Source organism: Cyanistes caeruleus, chromosome 1 (assembly GCF_971803275.1).
Source record: "Cyanistes caeruleus chromosome 1, bCyaCae1.hap1.1, whole genome shotgun sequence".
NCBI classification, from domain to species: domain Eukaryota; kingdom Metazoa; phylum Chordata; class Aves; order Passeriformes; family Paridae; genus Cyanistes; species Cyanistes caeruleus.
In genome coordinates, this window is record NC_141701.1 from 47,302,171 (window position 1) to 47,325,388 (window position 23,218).

The window sequence follows — 23,218 nt, forward strand, 5'->3', positions numbered from 1 at the left end:
AAGAGAAAAAACAAAAAAGTCTTACGTGGACTGCTTTCTTGATTTTTCATTTTTAACAGTACACTGTCACTAACATATGTATAATCCATATCAACAACTTCCCCTCCAACTGTGGTCTGAGATCCACTCTAGGAAAAAAAAAACGAACATGACAATTGCACCCAGAAGCAACTGGTGTTGTGTCAGTGTCAGTGCTGTGTATCTGAAACACTTTCAAAGCAGTTACTGGCTTCTTTTTGGACACTGATTTGTGTTTTTTCCTGCAGGTTACAGCCTCATTTGAATTCTTTCTCATAAGCATTTGGCCACTTTCATACTGAGAATATGCCTGATGAGTTTATGAAGTACAACTAAACAGTGGAAATGTTTTAGGATAACTGTAGCATGAACAAGTATCAAATGAGCCAAATTCAGAATTTTGTTACAAAGTGGGTTTGGTCTGCCTAGAACAATGTTCATTATAATACTTTACAGGCTTTTTCAACATCATAGAACATGCAGACTTATTATAAAAGTTCACCTTCGTATCAATCACAGTAATGTCCATTTTGTACTGTGAAAGGTCAGCTCCTGGGTCTATGCTCCACTGGAAGTTTTCTAAAGAGGGTTTATCTTTCAGGTCTGTATGCACAGAATGTAAGAAAAAAAGACAAATAATCATAATCAAACTCTGCCAGAAGTATCTGATGCCCTGGTTCTTCCATATGTGCTTTATGATGGCACTCAAGGTGATCTGCTCCATAACCTTTCTGGTCACCTGGGTCAGGCTGATAGGCCTGTAGCTCCCTGGATCCTCACTCCAGTCCTTCTTGTAGATGGCTGCCACATTTTCTCACCTCCAGTCAACTGGGACCTCCCTAGTTATCCAGGAGTACTGATAAATGATGGAAAGTGGCTCACAGAGCACTTCTGCCAGCTCCCTCAGTACCCTCATGTGGATCCCATCTGGCCCCATAGTTTTGTGTGTGTCTAAGTGGTGCAGGAGGTCACTAACAATTTCCCCTTTGGGGGAAAATTATGGGGGCTTCATTCTGCTCCCTATTCCAGTCTTCCAGCTCAGGGACTGCATACCATGAGAACTCATCTTACTATTAAAGATTTAGGCAAAAATGCACTTAAGTACCTCAGCCTTTTCCTCATCTTTTGTCCCTATATTTCCCCCACATCCAATAAAGCAAGAATATTCTCCTTAGCCCTCCTCTTGTTACTGACAGATTTACAGAAATATTTTTTATTGTCTTTTACGTCAATAGCCAGATTAAGCTCTAGCTGAGCTTTGGACATTCTTATTTTCATCCTGTGTAATCTCACAACATCCTTGTAGTTCTCCTGAAGCCTACCCCCTCTTCCAAAAGTCATAAACTCTTTCTTTATCTCTGAGTTCTAGCCAATGCTCTGTTCAGTCAGGCTGGCCTTCTTTCTCATTAGCTCACCTTGCACCACATGGGGCAGCCTACTCCTATACATTTAAGATTTCCTTCTTCAAGAATGTCCAGACTTCTTGGACTCCTCTGCCCTTCAGGGCTGCCTCCCAAGGGAGGACTGTCAACTGGTCTCCTAAACAGGCCAAAGTCTGTCCTCCCAAAGTTCTAGGTAGCCATTCCGCTACCTCCCACTTCTCACTTCCCTGAGAATGGAAAACTATAATTTTGTGACTGTCATACTCAAGATGGCCCCCAACCAATTCTCTACCCACCAGTCCTCTGCTCACAAACAACATGACCACGGGGTGCCTTCCCAAGCTGGTTTACTATTGAAGTTAGATCAATGACAAGTGTCAGGTCTAAGCAAAGAGCACGAAAGTGTCAGGTTGTTGTTCCAAAGATGCCTCTTAATTTATCTCTGAGGGGAATATTTAGATTCCAAGCTACATGGCCACACCAACTACTGGCAAGCAGCTTTTAAATTCACAATGCAAGTATTTCTAAGTATGCAGTGTAACAGCTTTGCTGAGGAGTACACAAGTTTTAATTCTACAATACTAGTTAAAAAAATGTAGTTCTCCAACTGGGAGCACTTAAGAGGAAAGATGATACATGGTCCAGAAAGAATACATGACAGCCTGTGTTCATTACCAATAAAGGTACAAATTTCTTTACCTGATCATTAGGAATAATGAAAAATATAACAAAATTACTTATGCTTACACTTGAGTAGTTTTCAAGTATTTGATATAGTTTAAACTCAAACTTCTTGATATTTTATTATTACACTACAACAAATAACAATGCTAAACAAACAAGAAGGAACAAGATTCCTAGCCTGTTGAATGTACACCTGAATACCAATGATATATTTATTATACAGTGGCAAAAATATGCCAGGAGGATACAGACTTGTAAATGTTGGGGGTGATCTTGAGAAATCCCAAAGAGAATGTGACTGAGTGAGAAGCAGAACAAAGGGATTAAAATGGAAGAAAGGAAGATAGGAAAAATTCTATTCAATTAGAACACAGGCTGAGGGGGTAAGGGAGGCAGTAAAAGGAATATTTTCATTAAGTTACCTTGCTCATTTTGCTGTGCTTTACTTTTTGATAGTCTACAAGGGTTTGGCTGAAGTACAGATGCTGGTTCAGACTCTCCATGTCCTGTCCTTGTTTTCTTTCTATTTGGTACATGGCCACTGGCAACCTAACAACATATTGCAATTTTACTATTTCCCAAAACTTAAATAAAATACTTAAAAGGAGAAGAAAAAGAGTCAGAAAAACATACCTTTACATCATCAAAAAGTTCCTCTGTCTCTGCAGAACCCAGCAGTGGTGCAAATTTAAAGGGCGGAACTTCTTCTTTCATTGGGATCTGGTTTTTCCTGTCAGGGAATGTTTTCCCCAATACTGCCTCTTGTACATAGGATTCCTCTTGTAAATCTCTGCCAAACAAACAGCTCTCATTGTTGGCATTTTGAACGGATGATGAACCTTCAGGAATGGTCTTCCCTACGTGTGAAAAAATGTCATGCAGAGTCACTTGCTTCATTTTATTTTTGTACGTCTCCTCACTTCCTTGTTTTTTCTCTTGACCACGAACTCCAGAGAAGCGATCAGACAGATCCAAGGGCTTATCACCTGTATGTTCCCCATTGACCTGCTGAACATCAGATCGAAAGGGTACAGAGTTCTCTTTACTGAATGATGTTTTCTCACAGCTAACTGCATGATCATCTTCAACTTTCTTTCTCTTAGCACACCTGCCTTCTAGCTGCTTCTGGTATACGAGAAGGACATCGCTCTTGATCACCTGATTTTTAGCTGTGCAGGTATTTCCAACACAAGTTACAGCCTCATTAGAATTCTTTTTCACAACCATTTGCCTATGGACAGAGGCCTGACTGATAACTGAGTTGATTTCTGTCCCAAGATTCAGTGGTGCAACAAAAGCAACATCTTCAGATTTTGATCTACTTTTATGAGATCTGGAATTGGATGGATTGTTGAAGAGGTTGGTTTTGAGATGAGGCTTTGATCCTGAATCTAAAATACAAGGAGCATGAACTGTACTTGAGTTGTTCTTCATGCTGCTAGAAGCTCCAAAAACAGGAGAAGCTACCCGAGAATCCCAGCCATCACGTGGTGGAGTGTTATGAGATGGATCTGAAATACTGAATACAATGAGACATGAGAGACTTTTTTGGTGGACAGATGGAAGGAGAGAAAGTGATATAAAAAAAAAAGGTAATGTTTCCTATTGCTGATCTGCTTTAAAGCTGTCTGAGCTGCTAGTACCAACTGAAAACAGAAGGAAAAATAAAAATTAACCTATTCTACAGATAGGTACTGTTGTACTTAGAGCTGAAGAAGGCAAACAAAATACAAGGTCTCGTCCTTTGTTTTGGTGTATGGTGCGAAATTCTGTTCCATGTTCAACTGAGAATCAAGGATAGAATTAAACCTGCCTAAGAAACTCTTCTATACAAGGAGTCCCTATCTTCTAGTGCAATGAAAAGGAAGAAAGTGAGAATGGTTGCGATAGGAGTCTATTTACGTTCCTGTATACATCTTAAAAGCACAACAGATTCTCAAAGCTTCTGCAAGTGAATGAAAAAAGTGCAAGCTCCTTTCAGGTGCTGTTTTCCACCTGTCATCAACAAAACATACATTTAAGAGGACAAATAGGGCCAAAAAAAAAAATTCAGTTTAGACCACAGTATCCTGAGGATACTGAGAAGGGCAACAGTCAATTGGTTTGACACTTAACCAAAGCAATAAGATCCTTCTTGCATTCCAGCTCCAGGCCCACTATTCTCAGGGTTATGGGCCTCAGATGATACCCTGCAATAATGAGAAGTCAGGAAAGAAGGGACTGTGTACACACAAAGCCCAAACAGAAGATTGTGAATTAAGTAAAAGCCTACAGTTTTGCATTCTATCAGATTCCTTGCTTTTCATGTTATTCACTTGGAAGAAATCCCTCTGATATGAAAATACTTATTTCCATTTCTATACCTTTAGAGCAAAATGCCACAGAGTTTGTAGTTCTATGAAGACCCAAACTTCTATAAGCCTGCTAAAAACAATATTATTATATATGTGTGAGTGGAAACACACCCTAAATTGTTGTCATCATTTCTTGATTCAGAAGCTGGATGTTTTCTTGAGTCTTCAGACTGCATGCTCTCTGAGGGCTGGCTCGTAACTGTATTAGTGAGGGGAAGATTCAGTACACTCTGAGACTCCTTGCAAGTGGTGAAGAAAAACAAAGAAAAGAAGTGTGAGAAGATATTTGATTTAAAATTAGAAATATGCTTGGTTGGTGCATAAATACTCTGAAGACCCATTCAAATCAAAACATCCAAAACTCTGAAAAATAATAAAAGCTAAGAGGTGAAATTTGGATCACCAGCTTTAAATTGAAAATAGAAATTGAAAAAATTCATTCATGTGCATGGACACAAAAATATTCTGCATACTGTAATTTTCATGGTAGTTACCAATCAAAATCATTAAATCATCTCACCTGAGTCACCAACCAGTCTCAACACCAAGAAATATTTTTCAATGTCCTAGATTTGATTAGTGCACAAAGGGAATTTATCAGACCCAAGGATTTAAATCACTGTACTAAAAAAAACTTGAAAAAAGGAACCATGTCCCCACCCTCCTCCTCACTTCCCCCAGACAGGTCAGTGCAGTTATATCTCTTCTTGCTAAAAACCAACTCAGTAAACACTAAGAATAAGCAAACCAAAGTGAGCTTACTGGAACTCAGAATACTTTTGCAGAATTTTAATGCAAAAGAGAAAAATACTGTTTTTGAAAACAACTGGCCCAAAAAAATGGTTATGTAAGACATTTAGGAATACTTACAGATTCATCTTCAACACCAAGTCCAATTGTTTCTGCAACGACTGCAGCCAAGTTAAAAGATGGCTTTGGAACAGGGTATCCTCCCACCTTTGGTTTATCTTTGTGAGTAGAAAGATCACATTAAGTTACATATGCATTATAGTACCTTGCTAGATTCACAGAGATGGTACAAACACAGAACTAAAAGATCACAAATTAAAACTGGCAGTCATGGAAATAGTTTGATCTCTGCCAGAAAAAAAATCTTATCTGGAATAGTAAGTGGCCAAAGAATTTCTGATGACTGCAAACTGCTGTATCAGCACAGAGAAATACGTGTCCAATTTGAATACAGCCCCTCCAAATTAAAAATCAATGTAAAAGTTGCTTTTCACACTCCTGGCCCAGGGCACAAATAGTCTGATAAAAGCATGTGGAACAGAGATAACGTGTATTTATAATACAATGCTTGTATTGCATATTTCATAACTGACAGTCACTATTATTTTTCATGTGTTTTTATTACAAAAACAAATAGATGAGTTTCCCTTATTTGAGGGGTTTAACATTACTCAGTTCATTAAACGGGGGCAAGATAGTATGATTGGAAAGAACAAGAACAGCAACCACCACAGCCCTGACTTGCATGAATAATTCCATGCTGATTCTCACAGTCATTAAAGAATTTTAAAAGGTTTGCGCTTCATCAGGTTTCTGTGTTAAAAAAAGGTTGAAGAGTTTTAACAGTTTTACAATACTTTTTGCCTTATTTTAAATTGAATTAGAACTCAATCTATTCATACACTTACTTGGCACAGGGGACAGCTGTGGATCACAGGTGTCTGCCACTAGTATCTCTCCTCCATGATGAGTGTTCACTTGTGTGGAAAAGAGTGGAAGTTTTCCAGTCTCTAAGGAATGTGGAAACATTTTCATATAGTGAAATTAGGTATCGTGTTGTGGTAATTTTGTGTAGATACAGGCAATGACCCTAATCTTAAAAGCACTTGAATGTAAGATTTAATATGTCAGTAGATCTGGAAATCTAAGCACATCTGATAACTTGTGACAATCATATGTCAGAATAAAAATAAAATTATAAAAATTTTATATTAACCCTTTTTCTCACAAATATGATCTCAGCCAGCCAGCCCTGAAACAGTACTATCACAAAATGACACCACCATCTAGTCTGACCACATAAAATAGTTATTCAAGCTTTTTGACCTGTTAATGAAACTACTGAAGATTAAACCATCCAAGGCCACAATGTTCTGCATCAGCTTAGGCAATAAAAAGCTGAAAAACCTGAGATCTGAATTATGACAAACATATGCCATGTAGTTCTTTCTACCTTGATGATCAATAGCTTTTCACAGCCATTAACTGTGACAGGCATTTACACCATTTCTTACCTATTAAACTTTGGATTCATTTAGTAGCTCCATTTTTTTATACATTATATGGAAAGGGATCGATATGCTTAGAAAGGAGAAATTACAGCACTAAAACCTTCAAATGAAAAATAAAGGGCATGAATAACCAGCCCACCCTTTTCATCCCACTGTTACCCTATTCTTATTCTTAGGAAGAGGCTTTTAGTCAAAACTAATATTTAGATGTATTCATACTTAAAATATCTTTTTTTTAATACCACAAGATAAATTGACCTGGACTATGGTATTTACTGTGTATCAATAAAATACAAACAGAAAGTGCCTTATTTCACCAAAGCACTTTTTGTAGACAAAATATATTAGAGTTTCTATAATTTTCCAGAACAAAGTCTGGAAATTAAATGAACACAATACTTCTGAATTTATGGCACAAAACAAATGCAAACAGCATAGAATACAGACAAAGAGAGATCATGTAGATACCTATCAGTTTCAGTAACATTACTTCAGTTGCAGAATAATTTCAGAATGTTGCAAAACATCTATTTCCACTAGGTGGTGACATTGCTGCATGCACAAGTCAAACCTGAACAGATGCTTTTTCAGCCAATTTGCTCGAAGTGAAGAAATATAGGCTGGAAAACTGCTACATTTGCATGTGCATGTGGATGAATAAAAGTAAAAGGTTGAGATAAGTTCTGAGCATATCACTAATGTAACAGTTACTGCTGTAGACTTTCTTCCCCGGATTCAGGCATTATCACATAAACAGAGAAAAGGCAAAGGGAAAAAAATGCAAAAAAAAATAATTATTATTTATTTTTTTAAAAAATTTTGCCCTTTGCAATCAAGTTTATACACCATCTGTCTCTTTAGCCCTTAATTAATTAGAGAAAAAAAAAACCCAAAACCCCCCAAAAAACTCTTACCACTGTTGCTTTCCCTAAGTTCCAGATCTGGGGGTGTATGTTCTGTATATCGGACATGCCTATTCTCTTTTTTTCTTCTCATACAATTCACCACAGAAAATGAAGATGTTAGAACTGGAGAATCTGGAATGACTCCTTCTTCTTCCTCCACTGCTTGCTGCTTTTGAACCCTGGAGACCAAATCAGGTGGTCAAATAAAACCCCAGGTCAGCAAGATGGAGAGGTTTCACTTCAGCAAGGAGGACAATCACACAGTTCAAGAACACAGTAATTCTAGAAATACAGCAACCTCAATAAAATTACACTGTTAAAAACTAATACTCAACCCTAATACATCTAAGAAAAGATTAATCATTGCTCCATCCAGCCAAATAACAACATACAACCCTAGCTCTTCACATTTGAAGTCAACATACAACTGCACTATGGAAGCCCATTTTCCCCAGAAGAAGCTAGGTACTGTAGAGGTTATAGCTTGTTCTCTGAAGCAGATGCTCCTTTAACAAAACAATGCTGAAATTGATGGATCAGCATTTCTCCCTCTGTATGGAAATCCCTGTGTATCTTCACGGTTTATGATCCTGAGATTGGTTAGAGCATGGTGCTGGATAACACCAAGATGCCAGGTTCAATCCCTGGATGGGCCATTCACTTAAAGAGTTGGACTTGATGATCCTTGTTGGGTCCTTTCCAATTCTGAATACATTCAGTGATCTGGAAATACTGTCTTAAATACAAAACAAAAGCTTTTGGACAATTTTAAATAGTAATGAACAGCACTGTGTTCAAAGCAATCCCTCTCCAAAACTCAAAAAGGTCTGAAGGGAATAACATAAAAAAAACATGTAAAACAGGCAATGGAAAATATGAGGCGAGTTATGAAGTTAACCTTCTCTCACACTGTCAGCTCTAGCAGCCTATTGGAGAGCCAGTATATAAAAATCAGCGTAACAAATAATTATGTCTTTTCTCTCCAAAAACTCTTATCTAGACATAGTGAGGAAATAACAACAAAAAAGGACTGATTTTGGATCTTTGAATTTAAATAGTTTGCTTAGTACTTCACAAGGGGCTATCTGCTCTACGGTGGTGGCAGTGAGATGTGGAAGAGGCAGTAAAAGAACAGCACACAGAAATCTAACTCTGCCTGCTTGGTCATCTTCCTGCAGTTGCACTTTCTCTTACAAGTCTCAAGAGAAAACAAGGGCCAAAAGATCATTTCCTAACTATAAAGAGGAGGATAGAAGGTTTTCATCTAAGGGAAGAAGAGGAAATACAGATAAATTTTTGCTTGCATTGAGGCTGAACCACAATATCTTATATACAATAAGGTAATGGAAAACTTTAAAAAGCTGTCTGGCTTGAGACAAAAAGCATTTTTGCAGTTAGGCTTTTTACCGCTACTAACTTTGAACACTTAATGACAAATACTGATGCACTGATGCTCTCAAGTCTTGATGAATCCTCTTGTGGGCTTTTGCAATTCCTCTTTTCTAGCAGATTTACAAAGAAAGCACTGGAAAACTGTATTATCTACTAGCAATAGCTTAAGACACAAAACAAAATAAACAACAGAGCAATATATTCATCAATTTGCTTTGCAAATTTAAATTAGTTGTTTGAGTTCTCTTTAAATTTACTGGCATATGCGGCCTTGTTTGACAAATTAACCTACTAAAAATATATTTTTCTGCACTTCTATACAAACCAAGCAGTACTTTCTACATACCACCACAGAAATAAAACATCAAATGCAGCAGCTGCCATATGTACTGTACATCATAACTCTGTAATAAATAATTTCTGATTCATGGATTTGTCTGAGACTCCAGAAAAGGTTTTTGTAGAAATTTCCTTGCTCTTTTCATCCATGCATAATCAAATCTCAACATTATAAATGATCAGACAATACAATTCTTCTACACTTTCAATGATTTCACTTCTATGGAGAATTCTCAGATTTTTATTCCTAATATTATAACTTGGTTACAAAATATGGAAGACTGCAAAAATTTGATTTCACATAATGCACTAGAAACAATCTGCTACTTTGCACCTATGATGTGATATTATATTGACCTAGGTTGCCAATTCTAAATGAAGTACCATGACTATAGCTTAACCAAAGCAATCAAAAGCAATGACTGTATTAAAACAGCAGTACCATCCTTGTAAATTACTCTTTATCCACTCAACTCTGCACTTATTCGAATGATCATCTAACATGCAGAGCAAATAACTTATTGTTACATTTGTTATTGTCAGCTTTCCTACATGTGCCAGAGATTTTTAGTGGATGCTGGGGTCATGAAGTATGTTACCCCAAGAAGATTAAATGCATACAGAAAAAAGAAAGGATAACGAAGGTGCAAAGATGGGAGACAAACTCAAGAAATACAAAGCAACAGGACTACAGTCATTCTGAACTGAACTCTAGCAGTTTTACTCCCTACTGAAGTTGAATTCTGTCAGAGACAAAAAATAAACCACGTGCATTAAAAACCTGTATCAAGTCCACACATCCTGTGCCATTTCTCCCAGGCATGTACACAACTTAGTCACAGATAGGCAAAAGTGAGATAAGTTTCAGATGATGTCAGATCACAAGAAGTAAAGAACACTACCTCTGCCTTGCACAGTACACCACATTCACCTATTAACTACATTAGATGGCACATTCTTACTATATCAGATTAAAATTTCACAGTCAATTTGTAGCCCTTTGTTTTTGTCTTGTTACCAAAAATTAGTATTGTTCTTTTAAAATTGCAAAATTATAATAAGCTTATTTTAAAAATGTATTTCAAGATCCTGGGACTTTCTTGACTATCTGAATAACTGCTTTTCTGAAGTCTTAGCCTAGGATGGCAAACAAATGGTAAAGAGGCAACCATGGAATAAAAGTATGACATGTAAGGCTTTGCTATACACTGTGATCAGAAGTCATGCAAATATCTATGATAAATTTGTTTCTCCCAGTTTTACTCCCAGTTTAAAACAAGATGCACACAGTAAAAAGAAAATAAAAATCTGCACAATAGAAGGAAATTTGGCTTATGTTGTTATAGTGGCTGTAGGCTATCTTTTCACAGTCTATCTATCAGAAAGAGGAAACAAGATTTAAAGACTTAAATTATTATATTCCCCAGACATTTCTACTGAGGAATGGGGGAATATCCAAAACAACCCAAAACTTACCCTAGCTCCTTCTGTAACTGCTGGAACTGTTCAGTTAACTTCTTATTCTCATCCTGTAAATTGTTTTTTTCATTCACTGAAATTTATAGAAAAAAGTATTTAAAAAAATCAATGCACAGAAGTTAACATGATAATCTTATCAGGTCCTTTAAGGAAACAGAACCAATTGTAAAATGTAGTAATATGTAACTTCTCTATGGTTTACAAAAATAAAGTTTCATGCTAGTCATTAAAAACGTAGTAAAATTACATGTTAGAAAAGGCAGAGGTGGCACAAGTACTGTATCACAACTTTAGTTCTACGCAATCATTAATTACTTTTGTCCATGTACACACAAGTGAGACTGCCTTGTCTCCATGGACAAAATTTCTTCCTTAGACTAAAATTATCCTATAAAATATAAAATAATTTTAATTTGGTTTCAGCCACTAAAGCAACCATTAAGTCTTTCTTCCATGCTGTCTCAAGCTAATGTACTGATAGCTCCCAACTCTCCTTTTCACTTTAATTTTTATGTTCTTGTTTTTATTCTGTTATTGTCTATTTTGCCTCTAGATTCCTCAACTGATCTTTTTCTTTGTTATATAGATCTCAACCCAAATCCATGGGATCCTACTGCTGTGTCACAATTCAAGACTTGTAGCTTAAAGATGAAACCTTGATTTTTAAGGGTCAGAGCTATATTTAGAGATTGGTTGTACCCTGTTTGCTGTTCATCATTAAACTCAGAAATCAGAGTATTTTTATGTAAGTGCCCAATACTAGAAGTCCTCGAAACACTGATGTGTTTTGTGTTAGCACAGAACCTAATATTTCCATAATTTAATTACACACCAAAAAGCTATGTTTTGTCTGGCATTTTCCATATTTTATATCTCACTTAATGTCTGCTTGTTCTTGGCCAAGCAAGACAACTAAATGATACAAAATAATTAATGGTAAAGATATCATTAACATTTTAAAATTCTGTCCTGTATTATTCTATGCTTTACACAATCCATCTTTCCAAACTGTCTTTATGAACATATTTGTGTCCTGCTTGTGTATCACCTTACAAACAGTTTAATTTCTCTCACATGCTCTATTTCTTTATTTCAAAATGAGCTGGCTACAAGCTGTCTGGTATAAAGCTATTTTTTGTGGCCTCAGTTGGTTTTGTGACAGTTATGGGTTTACTGCAGTTACAGTCCAAGACCAACTACAGGATACAAGCTGGACCCACTTCTGTCTGAACTTGATACTTTGCAACCACCAGTTCCTTTTGAAGTCAGGGTTTTCTTAGGAAAGCTGGCAATCATTCTAGCTGTAGGAATAAACAGAAGCAGTCACATTTTATCTAAAGTAGCTACTTTACAGTGTAAGATTTTCCACGTCAGTTCACTTTCAGTATCAGCACTTCAATCTAAGAAGGTGGGTCAAATGACTAGTCACTGGTATGCTACATATTTTCAGCCTGTACAGTTAAGTATCCCCCAACTGAACTTTTTGGGCTTACTAAATACACCACATAAAAAATGTATCAATTCACAGGAATTACTGGAGAACTAGTTTAAAAAATAGCATGTTTTGTCTTCAGACAGTTTGGGATAAAACTCACTAAGCTCAGTAATAAGTTTGAGATTCTGCTGCCGGATATTTTCAAACTCTTGCTGCTTCTTTCTCATATGTTCTTCGGTTACAGCACAACGATCACATAACCCCGCTCTTAATCTACAATAAAATGAAGAGAAAAAGGTCCCTCTATTAAAAAAAATATTGCCATGCATGAAGCAGATACCAATGTTTAACAGACCTTTTGAACAATGAAAACCAGAAAACTTCTGACAGCTGTGCAGAACACCACTAAGTACCGTGGTTTTATATGTTCACATAGCAATGTTTTGAGATTTCTGAACAATCTAATACTATGTGCTCTAACATTCGCATAAATGATTGTAGGTACTGGATACTTCTAAAACAGCATGCATTATTGTTTATTTATTTATTTATATGCTTTATTTATTACTTTATTTAATAAAGTGGAGCATGCTACACCCTGCCACTGAAAACCTTTGTGAGACTTCCTACTAAGAGTACTGTCAGATATAAATCACCATTCATATTAAGTAAAGTTCATTAAAGAAAATACAAATAAGCAATTTACTACAGTAAATAGAATTACTACTTCATCTAAGAAGGATATGTACTGTCATTAAGCAAAATTATAAAATAAAAAGGACAAAGAGTAATTCCACTCTGTAACAACTGCCAAATACTGGTTTATTGGTGTTTTAATATTGTGGAATTATGGCAAAAGTAAAATATTGAAACACCTCCTCATACTATCTTATCTGAATGTATAACAAACACAGTAGTACAATCTCCTTGTATTAAATCAGTTGAAATACTTTTCTTTTCAAAATTACTCACAATGTAATTCATCTGCTAAGGGATTAGAAAAGTCCATCCACACCATGAATGCCTCTCTACTTACATGGTATGAAAGTTTATTACCTGCTTGGCTACAAGCTTATCCCTAATGCCTTTCACAGAGAAATGGAGTGTGGAATGAAAGTGGAGTATCACAGCTTTAAAATTTGAGGTAACACTGGAATGGTGGAAAACCATTTACTATGTAATGTTGATCTGTTCCCAGAAAGCTTCTGAGAGCCTATTGATAGCAAATTTAACATACACTCTCCAAAACAGGTATAGTTTTTAAAGATAAAAAAATTGCACTGTAATTTCATGTCTATTAGTTTTGTTTTGCAGTACCAGATTAAACAGGAACAAATAAAAGGCAGAATGGATCAAAAGGTGAGGAGAACACCCAAGTCCAAACAAAGGCAACAGACAGAACCTGTGATTAAATTTAGGTAAAACAAGCAATTGGTAAAAAAGACCCCCTCAAATCTGAAACATTTCCTAGTGAGTTATTTCTAGTTTCACAACATATTAAAGTCTTTGGGTTTTGTACTTATATCTTGATCAATATAAAATTTAACTATACAAAGAAGGATACAAAAGAAAACTTTAAAATGTCTGTTTGTCTCCCATGTTGCTCCATTCTAACTTCTATTGATCTTAACTGAACTAAACAAGATAAACACTTTGAAAATAACAACATAACAGAATTTTTATTTATTTCTATTTATTTTATATTTAGTTATATAGATGAGATAAATAAATATATATATATGTAATATATTTTATGATTGCTCTTCAGTTGAAAAAATTCAAATTCTACACCTTGCTCTAGAACACACTATTTGGATTGCATTAGAAAAGGACTGGCTCACTAAAAAGACAGATCATTAATCCCACACCAAAACACAATAAACTCAAAGCATCCAGAGCTACTCTCTAAGAGCAAAATAAAGCAAACTCAAAAGACAGAAGACACTACTTCACCTGTCTTCTAAAACCTTGATAGTGTCATGAAGTGCTTTTTGCTGTTCTCTGAGCTGTTGATTCTTGGTATAGAACTCTTCAAGCCTTTCTGCATCCCTGAGAAGGAAAAGAGGAAAAATTAGTTCTAGCTTTAAATTGCAGCAATTACTTTTTCACTAGAGAATTTTCTCTGGCATGTTTGTTTCATATCCTTGGGAAACATGATTATCATCAGCACAAATATTAAGTTGAAGATAAACGAAGCTAGTGTTTCTGATTAATAATAATTTACAAATGTCAGACAAAAGATGCAGCTAGTTTCTAATTCATAATACAGGTGATCTTCTGTTACATCTGAATTTTGTTCTGGTAAAAACCAGAATTGATGACAATCAAGACATTAAAGCTAACAATGTTCAAGCAACAATTTCAGAGAACAAACTCAAACCCTTCTCTTACACTTTACTGTGTTGTGGAGCTGTTTGGAATCTAATGGGAGCTTTCACAATCAGGTCATTTTGGTCTTATCAGTGAGTAAATTCTGTGTGGCAAACCACATTAAGTTTGGAAACCTCTGAAAAGTCTTTAGATCCATTAGAGGTTTACTTCCTCAAGAAGAAATTCTCTATAGAGCACATATTCCCATAATATGAATAAAGACAAGAGAAGTCTCTTTCCAAAACCCTCAGAAGCAGATAATCTTGTAGAAAATACCTTCTCTAAAAAGCAGAACTAATTAATTAACTAACGAAGAATATTTTCTCCTTAAAAGAGCTAAGGAAAAGTAGTAGTATTAACTTCCCAATTTTAGCTCCCTTTCAGTTTTATCATCAGATCACATCTCTTCAAGATGCAAACAAGGTATGAGCGACAAGCACATAATTACTTTCTACACGGAAATTAATGTTCAGTAAAAGCTAAGCGCCTGAATCTGTGTAACATGACAATGACTAACTTCTGAGAAATTCCCAGCTCTTCTTTTTACCATGGAATCCTTTGTATATATCCATGAAAGCAGTTGTTTGTTTTCAGTGTGCCTGAGATGGATTACTTGTGGAAGTCATGAAATTGGCTCATGAAAAGCTGTTAAGTGCACACACACACACACCAGGAAATGAAAACATATTTACTAACTTGTTGATACAGTTCTTTTACACAAACATACTTTTAAATTGGCACTATCCCTTTAACTTAAGTTTAGCCAACCACATTTCATACTGCTGGCATTACAATAGTACAAGAAACTAGAACTCATGGGTCATAAAGTGAACAGCACAGCTGGAAGCTTCTACAGTGTACAATCACAAACATATTTTATTAATCCTTAAATTTAAGTACAGATGCTTCATTTTTCCTGTACACAGACCCATATACACCATTCCAACTGCATATTCAGCCTATAAAACTGTTACATGCAAACACCATCAGGGACCATTTAAGGCTTCTACTTTTACTTGGGAAGGACAAAATGTTAAACTTTTTTTACCTCAGTTCACTAACCAAGTACAGACAGACCATGGCAAAATTTGAAGTCTGACAAAAGCAGGCTGTATTTTCCTGATGCTTAGGACATTAAATAATCCCTCCAACAAAAAGCTAAAACCACAAAATATCCCCTCATTTTTTTCTGTTTATGCCACTCACGGGAGACTTAATATAGCCAATTTAAAAATTGTTCCTAGTTAATTCTAAGTCATTCTATGGCATTAAGTCATTTCCAATAAATAAGACATAAATGTACACTAATACTACATGCCTTTCACCTAAACCCTGTAAAGTGCCCCATAAAGACAGTAAAATGACAGAAGGAACTAGGCTGTTGGTTGGGGTTTTTTTCCTTAAAATTCCAGTATACCTGATAAACATGACAGACATTTTTGGCTATGAAGGCACTGCATAATGGCCAGTCTGACCTAGAGTTTATAAGTCATTAGCTCCAATGCTGGAGTGGGATACAAAATAAGGTGCTCATTGTCAGCTGATTACCAAGTTTGAAATACTAAACCCCAGGTATTCAGATGCAGCAAGGAGAACAAGACCTCCTATGTAACAGTACTGTATCTACAATGTGGCAGTTGTAGAAAGATTCCAACAAACAATGATTAACCTATCTGGTATTTGTTCAGCCACAGCACTGATATTTCTCATTTAGAAATTTAGGATTCTGGAACATGGAAGCAACTTATGATACACCAGGCTAATATCAAAAGCAAGAGATAATTTCATTATTTCAGATTAAAATTGAACAATTACTTAATTTATAAATTATACTCAAGAGAAAACACACATTGTAAAGAGCTCCATACATCTTCAGATAACTTCAGCTGAATTACCGAAGTAAGCAGAGTTTTTTATACATCTAAAGGAAGAATCCATGAAACCTTAATTGATCTTACAATAATTGCAGCTCATTAATAAATTAGATCATTAAGATGAGTACTTACAAGCATCTTTCCTTTTTCAACTTAGATATTTTCAGCTGTAAGCCTGAAAAGTAGAAAAAAGAAATTACATGTTATAGAATTCTGACTTAAAAAAATGAGTAAGACCAATAAATTAGCTCCCCGTTTTCCACTGTCATCTACAAAGAGACAAAAAATGTCACTAATCTGGAGAGCAAAAGGTTGCTTCTGGGCTTTTTGAGTGTGTTCTACAGGATCTTAGAAACAAATATAGTCATTGTGATCTCCAGGAAACAAGGACTTCTTAAACAAACACATAGATTTAACACAAGTAAACAAACACCTTTGTGAAATAACCACACATGAATAGCCAGCACTGTCAATATATTTTCATTGACTATGCCCACATAAGTAGCATAAAATAGGTTCTGTCATACTACTACACTGGAAATGAAGCATCCAATCACTGAACTGAAAAATGCTTTACAGTGTATATGCATAAAGGAAACATTAAAAATACGTGATTGAAGGCTTTAAAGCACAGGACGACATCCTTCTTTGGAGATGTGCTACCAGATTCTCTCAGTCAAAGCTTCCTTGGAATATCTGAAGGTGAATTGAGGAATGATATTTCATCTGTGGCCCTTCTCCCACTAAAAGTTCCACACTCACTTCACTCCTAACTATATCCTGAGAAGAAGTGAAAAGGTTTGCAAATACAAGTGGTGTTTTCAGCAGGAGTGGACAGCTGACAGCCCAGGGGACAGAACACTGTCCAGCCAAACTGCTTGCAAGGTCTTGGGTGCATTTGTATGTGCACAGAGACAAGAAGATATTTATGTACAAAACAGTTTAACAATCAGGACACAGTGCTATGGAAATTTATGTGATATTACACACACAAGCAGGTCATTCCTGTTCTAAATAAACAGGAATAATCAGACTCCCATGATAGAACAGTTTCTTACACAGAAATCCAAGAGAAATTTTCATATCACATCAGAAAATAACATAGTATTTCCTAGCATGGTTATTCTCCTCTAATGATGAAAGGTTGCTACCAACTTAGGTCGAACATCAGGCTTCCTGTAAGCTCTCTTGCAAAAGCATTATGCATATAGAATTTCAGGAAAAACTTATAAAACCATAATACTTGTAAGAAAACTTCAGACTACTTTGAATTTAAGCCTAAATACATAGGTGATACTACATCTTATTATAGAAAATGTAGATTAGGACAGCTAACAGACTATTTTTTCTCCCCTACCACACTCAACTAGGAACAGCTCAAAGGGAAAAATTAATTGCTTGAGAAGGTTCACTCTTCAGGCCACTTAAAATGTCAAGCCAGCCACAGACTCAGTGAACCCATACTTGCTACAAGATGCCAGTGAGACAATGAGTTAAAAATGCAGACAGACTACTTAAAAAAATTCTTAGGAAATATAGCAAGATTTCTTTTATCTCCAAGTGTTCAGCACCTGTGAGACATTATGTTCTATCATGCAGATCAGCACAGAAAGAGGGTTTATTTTTTTAAGTAGTTGCTATTCATCAAGTCAATTAGGCATCTGCAATTAGAACCCCTATAAAGCTTGCTTTAAAGCTGCTCCACGCCCATCGGAAGGAATGAAGCTGCACAACAATGCATCTCCTGTATGAACAGGTAGTCTGTTCAGCAAGTATTTAGGATTGTAACTTTGGCAACCTGAGCGACCAATTGAAGAGGCAGGGCTCAAAAGGCCCAGTACTGTGCTACAGGTAACACTATCTCCCTTCTCACCTGAATTCAGGAAGAACTAAACTAGTTACTTAAAGGTTGCATTTTTTCTTAGTTCAAATGACTGCAATGAGAAGGCAGGAAACCAGCCTGTTACATTTATCCAAGAGCCTTGAATTACTACATCTACTGTAGTCTCTTCCTTTTGCTTTTCCAGAGTATTGAGAGTTTCTAAGCATGCTCATTTAAAGAGCTTTGCTTTTTCAAGTTTCAACATAGGGAGCACGTAAAATTCTGTGGAACTAGACTGTGTCCCTTCCCAATCCAGTTTTATCTTTTGCGCAATATTTTTATGGAATAGACAAGCTGTAGGCTACATAGATCTACACTGCCTAATGCTTCTAAAGTGCATTAGTAAATGACACCCCTCTACACCTGTTAAAGCAACAGAGACCTTCTTTAAACTATCATTAGGCAGACTAAATACTTTTTTAATGAAACTTGCTATTTGATTAGACTACATAGCTGTAATATTTCAATTAATGGCTATGATAATTTCTGTTCTGATGCATCTTCAAATGCATTGAATGCACTTCCTTAAAACTGACACTGCCTTGGAAGACTGCAGAATCTTTATCACTGAAGACTTCTTGAAACAAGTTGGACAAGCTACTGTCAGCAATGACGCAGACATAATCCTACCTCAAGGGTACAGAGATGGACTAGATGACCTCCTAAAATCCCTTCCAGCTCTGTTTTCTGTAATTATTTACTTTTGAGGAACTTCCAGCCATTTCCTTTCCTACAGCAATCTATCAATGAGATTGTTTTCCTCATAGGTTTCTCTCCTTCTGTAACCACAGTTTTTTTTCTCTATTGATAGCTTCTGCTTTTCAGAGGTAAGCAATAATTAAAAAAAGCAAAGCTATTTCTTGTACATAAAACACTGCTCTCATTTCTATGCTGATATTTTTAGTACAGAGTTTTAGATTCAAATTAATCCTCGAACCCATCTTGATAAGATCCACATGCAGCAAGCATCTATATAATTATTTCAATCAAGAAGTAATAATTACCAACTGTAGAAATAAATCAGTTTATCAAAAGCATTATTAAATTCCTTTGAATCTTCTGGGCACTATGTAAGTATCCTACACATTCTACAGATAGGAAATAAGAGCAAATAGTTTTAATGACCATTATTCTGAGTTGTTGAGTACTTCTGAACTCCATGAAAAGTCAACTGACACTGATCATACCAAACATCTTTGGAAACTGGGATGTAGGTGTCCTACCCATTGTCTCATAATGAATTTAAGTTAAATAATAGCCATTTTGGCTGAAGAAGGCCAAAATTTGAATTTTTTTGGAAATGATCAGTTTAAAAGAACAAGAAACTGGATTTCTTTACATAACGCTGGAAAAACACATCCTTTACATATAGTAAACACACCCTTTATATAGTAATATCCAAATTCAACAGAATTCCTTTCAAACTGCATGAGTTTATAGTATTCTTCAGTCTACATTCTATATTGTATAACATGTCTGACCATGTCAAGTTCATGTCTCATGAATTCTACTTTTCATGAATTTTAAATAAAAAGAATTTCACCATTTTAGTGTTTAGTACCTTGTACATGCAAAAAGCTTTTTCAACAACTACTAATTTTCCCTTAATCCACCTTCTACCACCTTTAAAATAATTTTTGCTGACATTCAGATTGGAAACTCATGAGTCAATTTTAATTCTTATTTATAGACTTCAGAAACAAGCAAAGTCTAGGCAAGTCTGTGTTTGATGTTTCTAAAATATCTTCCAGTACCATTTTCTCTAAGAGGATCCCCACCTTCTGAAAAAATTAACTATCCTTCAGGCATGCCTTTGATGTTATCATGGAAGACCTAATTTTACCTAACACAGTGTGGGACATACTGACAAAGGGCTAGGCATGAAAAAGACTGCCTGGTGGCAAAATTACCTGGCCACACCCTGCATGCATGCTAAAGAGTACCTTGCTTGCAGAAAGAAAACCCAAACTTGAAAATCACGTGCTGCACACCCCAAGAAACTAGAGAAAGGGTCACTTAACATTAATTTCTACACTAGAGCTTTTTGTTTGTTAAGTTTTTGTTGTTCAGACATGCCATAGATTGTCAGATCCCATTCTGTCAGTACTTCCGCATATATCTGTGGTTGACATCACACCCACTCCAAAAGAACCATCGACAATTAAAAAAAATTATTATTAAAAAAGTTAATTTTTTTTGTTTTGGAACACAATATAAAATTGTAGTTTGTATGTTAATGTAAGGAAATCCTACTGTCTGCTATCATTTTCTTTCCATTTGCCATATTGGTATATGCTTTTTGGTTGCTTGTTTAGTCTGGTTTTTTTTAATAATCAACAACAAAGTTTGCTGCTGATTATTGCAGTTGACAGCTGCAAATTATTGCATCAAGACTTTAAGTAGGAGGCATGTAACATCTATTAATTATAAAACAATCCCTAAGAGTTTTTGAAAGCAAGAAGTGATGGTATAACTGGGCCAAAATGGACAGACCTGAAGCAGGTCTTCAGGCTGGTAGAAACAAGCAAGGCCACTCAAATGGTCTGGGTAAAGATCCACTTGCATGACTAAAGCTCTTAAATCACAAAAACTCACCCACTTTTATTCCAGACTAATAAAAAAAACCAAAACTATTTCATACATAAGGATATACTTGTTAGAAGATACAATCTAATACGGTTTTAATTCCATCCAAAAGAATGGATCATGTGACTTTAGATTAGCGGAACAAAATGTTAACTTATTTCATGTTTTTAACAAAAAACCCTTATGAATACTCCTTGCAAAACAATATTACAGTAACAATACATATGGTGCAATAATTCATCTTTTCTGAATTACTGAAGAATGAACAGACACTAACAGCCAATCTGTAGTAAAATTGTTAGTACAAGTCACATAATGTAAGAATTATCGTATTATAAGAACATTATAAATTTTGCTAAGAAAAATTAGAACACTAAAATCTGAAGAAACAATTTTCACTTCAGTAACATTAATCTGCACTGTGATTTTGCACAAGTTAGGGGAAATAAACAATGCAAGGAATTTTAATGTATCTGAACCAACTAAAGCCAAAAGCAGAAGGAAATACTCCATTGAATAACATGGTTTGGAAATTTGAATCATAATCCATTAAAGGTAAAGTAACACAAATATTTTGCACACAAGCAGAGATTCCACGTACCATTGTGCTGCTTTTTCTTCACTGACCTAGCAAATAATTTATATGTGTTGATAGTTTAATCCTGTTAAACAAGGCTGAGGTGGTCAAACTCTTGGGATCATTTGTAATCATCAGGTCCAACTTTCTGCATAACTTAAAATACTAAAGATCTATTTAGTTCCATGCAGAGTATTTTGGTTCAAAGTTTTCCTGTGGTAACTAACACCAACTTTCACCTGACAAACCTAACCTTCAATGATTTACCTTGTACTTCTTTATCATGGCATTCTTTCAGTTTGCACCACACTTCTTTGAAGATATCTCCTGTAGGTTCTGCAGAACTAGGGCTCCCACAGCTTCCTCCAGATGCGTTCATCTTGCTTATTTCTGCTCCCAGCTTCTTTGACTTGAAGAACTGGCTCACTCTCAAACTTTATATTTTAAATTACATAGTTATGAAACTGTTTCTGAAGAGAAGTGTAGATCTGTAACAACAGAATGATAACACTTACATTTGAATTTATGAGAGTATAACTTGTAGCCATGAATGAAATGAAAAGTTGGCTGTCTATGCTTGTTGAGGATATATATTTATATACTTTAATACTGACAGTCACACGAAGTTTGGACAATGCTATGTATTTTGCTGTAGGTAATTACAAATTAACATATTTGTTAAAAATCCTCCCCTTAAAAAGCTATCAACTCAAAATATGATTAAAATACCTAGGGGTCTGTACTTTTTTCTAATCTAAAGATACAGTTATACAGAATTCCTGTTTTCCAAAAGCAAGCCATCATGGCAAAATCTGGCTGCCAGCAAAAGCATTTGTCAAAAGTTTTATCAGAGATGGATTTGTCTACATACATTCTTTATATAAACTCGGATTCAAATTACACCCTTTTGCAAGGAAAAGCTCACATCCCCTTGAAGTCTTCATAATTCTATATTAAAATTATTCCCGTTCCCTGATTAAAAAAAAAATAAAAATTGGAGGGTATCTGCAAAAATCTGTAGATCTCCAAAACATTAATATTTGAGAGGAACTATCAAAGTCAGATAGCCCTGTCTTAGAAGCTTAGAAGCAGACTGCCTGCAAAATTGAGGATCATTTTACCCATAATTCTCACTTGTTTTGAAGGATTTCTTACAGAGATTATGCCCTCAGGCAAACTACGGGGGAAGCATGGTACTCAGATCTGGCTCTGAGCCAAGATAAGATTCAATTCTACTGGCACTGGGTGTCCAATATTGAAATACTACTGTAATCTCTGTCCTTCCATTCCCTCTGTGTGAAACTGGACATTCTAAGTTTTCCCCATTTTTATGCAGTCAATTTTAAACAAGCACCCTTGAAAAGGGACTGTCATTACCAGGTGGACATAGCTATCTCTATGACTTTGTAATATAAAATGCAGTAAGAAAAAAAAAAGCTAGGTATTTTGTACTATTCCTAAATTAGCAACTTCAGCAAGCAAACCACCATGCCTATACTGCTAAATGGAAGAAACAATTTGCTCTCAAACTTTTGAGGTATAAGTTACAGTTCAGATAATACAAGATTTATGATTAGTCAAGAAGCTGCATTTCCTGTCTTGAGAGCCTTCAAACAACTCAGAGTATCTGAATGCAGCTACTGGTTTAACTGCTCCCTCAGATTCACCACAATAAAATGT

The 23,218-nt window shown here is 35.7% G+C and overlaps 1 protein-coding gene across 3 annotated transcripts in view; it reads right to left on the reverse strand.

The window, feature by feature from the left end:
* The window catches only part of RBBP8 (RB binding protein 8, endonuclease), a 40,234-nt gene that overhangs the window by 8,922 nt on the left and 8,094 nt on the right, over positions 1 to 23,218 (reverse strand). For all 3 annotated transcript variants that reach the window (XM_086890400.1, XM_086890395.1, XM_086890390.1), the window contains 13 exons: positions 21,806 to 22,026; positions 16,626 to 16,668; positions 14,203 to 14,298; positions 12,410 to 12,522; positions 10,812 to 10,887; positions 7,614 to 7,783; positions 6,097 to 6,198; positions 5,309 to 5,406; positions 4,550 to 4,677; positions 2,718 to 3,603; positions 2,507 to 2,633; positions 521 to 621; positions 26 to 128 (listed from right to left, as the gene is read on the reverse strand). In XM_086890400.1, the coding sequence (XP_086746526.1) occupies positions 26 to 128; positions 521 to 621; positions 2,507 to 2,633; positions 2,718 to 3,603; positions 4,550 to 4,677; positions 5,309 to 5,406; positions 6,097 to 6,198; positions 7,614 to 7,783; positions 10,812 to 10,887; positions 12,410 to 12,522; positions 14,203 to 14,298; positions 16,626 to 16,668; positions 21,806 to 21,917 (2,155 nt within the window). In that variant the 5' untranslated portion in view covers positions 21,918 to 22,026. The remainder of the gene's footprint in view (positions 1 to 25; positions 129 to 520; positions 622 to 2,506; positions 2,634 to 2,717; positions 3,604 to 4,549; positions 4,678 to 5,308; positions 5,407 to 6,096; positions 6,199 to 7,613; positions 7,784 to 10,811; positions 10,888 to 12,409; positions 12,523 to 14,202; positions 14,299 to 16,625; positions 16,669 to 21,805; positions 22,027 to 23,218) is intronic.